Genomic DNA, 3439 nt, shown 5'->3' on the forward strand with positions numbered 1-3439 from the left:
GCTGAACTGATATTTACTTGAAAATTAAAATATAATTAAATTTCTATGAGAAAGTATTTACATTTGATAAGGTAATTACTGTATGATCTTTATGAACAAATACCAAGTCTACAGAACACCATAGTTATCACAGTTAAGAATCTTGACCAATGAATGAAACATGTGTAAATAAATGTTACATTCTTTAGAACATACTCAAGTCCAAGAAAGAGGATTATTTTCATGCCCTTTGATTAAATTCTATTTTTAGAATTGAAAGTGAAAAAAGATCAAGGGGAGTAATTGTGTAAGTCATTTATGAACAAAGTAATAAACTTTGTTGTCTCCCTTTGATTAAATTCTATTTACAAAATCTGGATATTTCATCATCTTTAGTGACCTTGACCTTGTATATATTGACCTAAATTATATGTATCACAGCCATAGTCTTGATAATGACCATTTGTGTTACAATCCCTTCAATAAATGATGACTAAATGGTCCATATACACATCTTCATATTTTTATCTGAACTTTGACCTCTATGTGTGACCTTGACCTTGGCCGCAAGGACCTGAATCTTGCACGCGACACTCCGCCTCACAATGGTGAACATTTGGTGCCAAATAATATTGAAATCCCTCTATACATGTGGAAGTTTTGCTCGGACAAGCATTTTTCAATGAGCTCTAAGTGTGACCTTGACCTTTGACCTAGAGACCTGGTTCATGTGCGCGACACTGCTCCTCATAGTGGTGAACATTTTATATGAAGTTTCATTAAAATCCCTCCATACATGTAGGAGATATGCTCCGGACAAAATTGGACGCCGCCCGCCCGCCCGCCAGGGGCGTTCCCATAATACGTCCCGTTTTTCAAACGGGCGTATAAAAAGGTTATTTATAGAATTAACGCACTTGTCTGTTCAAAAGCGATCCAGCAAATGTGTTCCACCTGAATGAATCCGAGTAATACACAGAGGTGTCTAAACTCTGTACCCACACCCGCTCCGCCTTATTTACCATGGCGATGGTGCTTACAGAGCTACAACTATAACAACCATTATCATACTGTATACTTTTGGTTGTGAGTGTACCTTCTTGATATATTGCGTACTTCACATCCAAGTTTCCTTGATTACAAGCATGGGCTGTGAAGAAATAGAGTCCAGTGAGCGGTGCAGTGAATAATCCAGTAACACTATCGTAACCTTCACCTTGGTTTGTTATTACGGTATCGTAGACGACCTTGTTCCCTGTGTTCACAGTTTTTGTCAAAGATAAAAGAGCGTTGAATCCAACGATAGGCAACAGCGACTTGTCTGCAAAAGAAAAGCAAGAACCAGTGTTGAACATTATGAATATTCAGTAAGAGACTAACACATAATTACTTGTATAAACTGATAAACTCATAAATATCAAACTTACTATTATTAGTGATGCAGATCATTTTAAGTGTGATTAAAACGAAGAAGTCAGACGACAAAAAAAATGACTGTCTTTCTAATAAATCGAATTCAAATGTTTTCCTAAATTAGTTTATTTTGTCTCAATCGGTATATCATCTGAAATGGATACATCAGTTGAATTTGTATATATATAAAGTAAATACATAAAAAATGATAGGAAAGGCGGCGTCCAATAACGCGACCCTAACACGATCCAGCAACAAGAGCTAGTGACAAAATGCCCAGGAGGACCGCAAAACAAGCAGAGCATGGGCAAGTTAATCACTAAAATCATACATAAGAAGAAACAATCAGTAACTGATAAGGACTAAAAAGAAAACAATAAATAAATGATTGAATAATAGGCCCATAAAATAAAAGGGCACAAGGGAAGGGGACAGGAGACCCGAGGAAGGAGGGGGGGGGGGGTAAATAAAGAAAATGAAAACCAGGTACAAAGGTCAAACATTAATTAAAGCATAAAATCAACTTTTAGTTAAAACTAAAATTATTAAAACTATTTATACCTGCTAAACTTTTAAGCTTAGCTGTTTCTTCTTTGAAGTTATCAGAAAGCTCAATCATTGTTTGGTTGACATCATGCTGAAACTGAATGGCGTTATTCTCCATATTGCCAACTCTTTGTGACACATCGGTCGCTATGGTCATAACGTCCTTTTCTTTATCTTTAACTTCCTCTATTATCTTTTCCATTTTCATCTCCAATCTTATCACTTTTTCTAAAAGTTTTTCCTCATAGTCAAATTTTGAACAAATTGGTTCATCGTTTTTTCTATTTTCATTGGGATGCCCAGATGTTATCAGAATAATTTTCACAAATATAAGAAGAACGAAAAACATTTTAAAGCCTTTTTGTTTTAAAAACCTGTCAAATCAAAAACGTTTCTCCTTTCAAAAGGTGCTTTACTTGATAAGCTAAAAAAAAAAAACCAAAAATTTGAAGTCAATCTTCCTCAATTGAAGAGATGATTGAAAATAAACACTTTATGCTCACGACTTCATTTGCGTAGGTCGGACTTAAGGTTGTTCGCCACATCTTTTCTAGGCGAAAGTCTGGGACTAGGTAAATTATTTTTAAAACATTTTCATTTTATTATATTTAAAAATCTTTAAAATAAGGGTTGGGGCATCAGAGTGCAACCACCATTTAACCCTGCATGATCGTAAGGGCGACTGAACTGGTTCGAATAACTGTCAACGCATCTCTTAGTTCCAGTAGGTGAAGCGGTTTGACCCCTGGTGTTGCTTTCAGTTTGTAACACCCAAGGTATGCCAAAATCATCTTCCTTTTTCGGCACCATGTGACCTTTACCGTGTTAAAACACTATAAAACCAATCAAAAACAAGAGATAGGACAGCTATATATTTATAAGGATAATTACTTTTTGTATTGTCCATTGTAAAGTGTTTTCTGCAAATTATTTTTTTAAATATTATATCGACTGTCAAAAGAATAAGCGCAGAATACGCTCTATTTCATTATTACTTCGTTCTTCAAATCTGAATTTTTCAGAAACCTGTCATTTGAAATTTCAAACAAAATAGCCGAGATTTGACCAAAATGTATTAAAAATCGGCATGACGACAGACAAAATAAGTAGTATTTGAAAGGCAGGAATATTGCATATATTTATGTAATTTGATACTCTATTTATTGTACAAGTTAAATAAAAATCATATTATGCGAGCCTTTGTTATATTGAACGAGTTTTATAAATTTAGTATTGGCATCTTATATCTATAATAAGATCGGTTTACAGTTACAAAAGAGTCAATTTCGTACGGGCAGACATTAGTTCTTTTTAACGCATTTTTTTGTATGTTACGCAAAGGACGTCACGTCAAGTGTTATTACACTAGTGTAATATCGTTTATATTAAATGGATTTATAGCATTCCTGTGCCTTGGCTTATGTGCACAAATATTGTATACAAACGTGAAGCAGAACCTTAATATTTCTTGACGCCAAAAGACTCTAATTGAAAACAGTTG

At 34.5% G+C, this 3439-nt stretch overlaps 1 protein-coding gene across 1 annotated transcript; it reads right to left on the reverse strand.

Annotated features, from left to right (window-relative positions):
* Positions 1 to 874: 874 nt before the first annotated feature.
* On the reverse strand, positions 875 to 2311 carry LOC132746348 (complement C1q subcomponent subunit B-like). Its single transcript, XM_060735462.1, has 2 exons — positions 1954 to 2311; positions 875 to 1300 (listed from the first exon to the last, which is right to left on the reverse strand). Exons 1-2 carry the CDS (start codon positions 2285 to 2287, stop codon positions 888 to 890), a joined length of 747 nt encoding a protein of 248 aa, XP_060591445.1. The 5' UTR covers positions 2288 to 2311; the 3' UTR covers positions 875 to 887.
* Positions 2312 to 3439: the final 1128 nt, after the last annotated feature.

This window comes from Ruditapes philippinarum, unplaced genomic scaffold (assembly GCF_026571515.1).
Source record: "Ruditapes philippinarum isolate M1 unplaced genomic scaffold, ASM2657151v2 ctg2590_1_1_1_1, whole genome shotgun sequence".
NCBI lineage: Eukaryota > Metazoa > Mollusca > Bivalvia > Venerida > Veneridae > Ruditapes > Ruditapes philippinarum.

What these genes read in the sequence shown, in the direction of transcription:
- LOC132746348 (XM_060735462.1), bottom strand. Translation starts at nt 2,287, where the DNA reads ATGTTTTTCGTTCTTCTTATATTTGTGAAAATTATTCTGATAACATCT. An exon ending in TAAGCTTAAAAGTTTAGCAG is followed by an intron (nt 1,301 to 1,953) that starts GTATAAATAGTT and finishes TTTCTTTTGCAG; the next exon opens with ACAAGTCGCTGTTGCCTATC.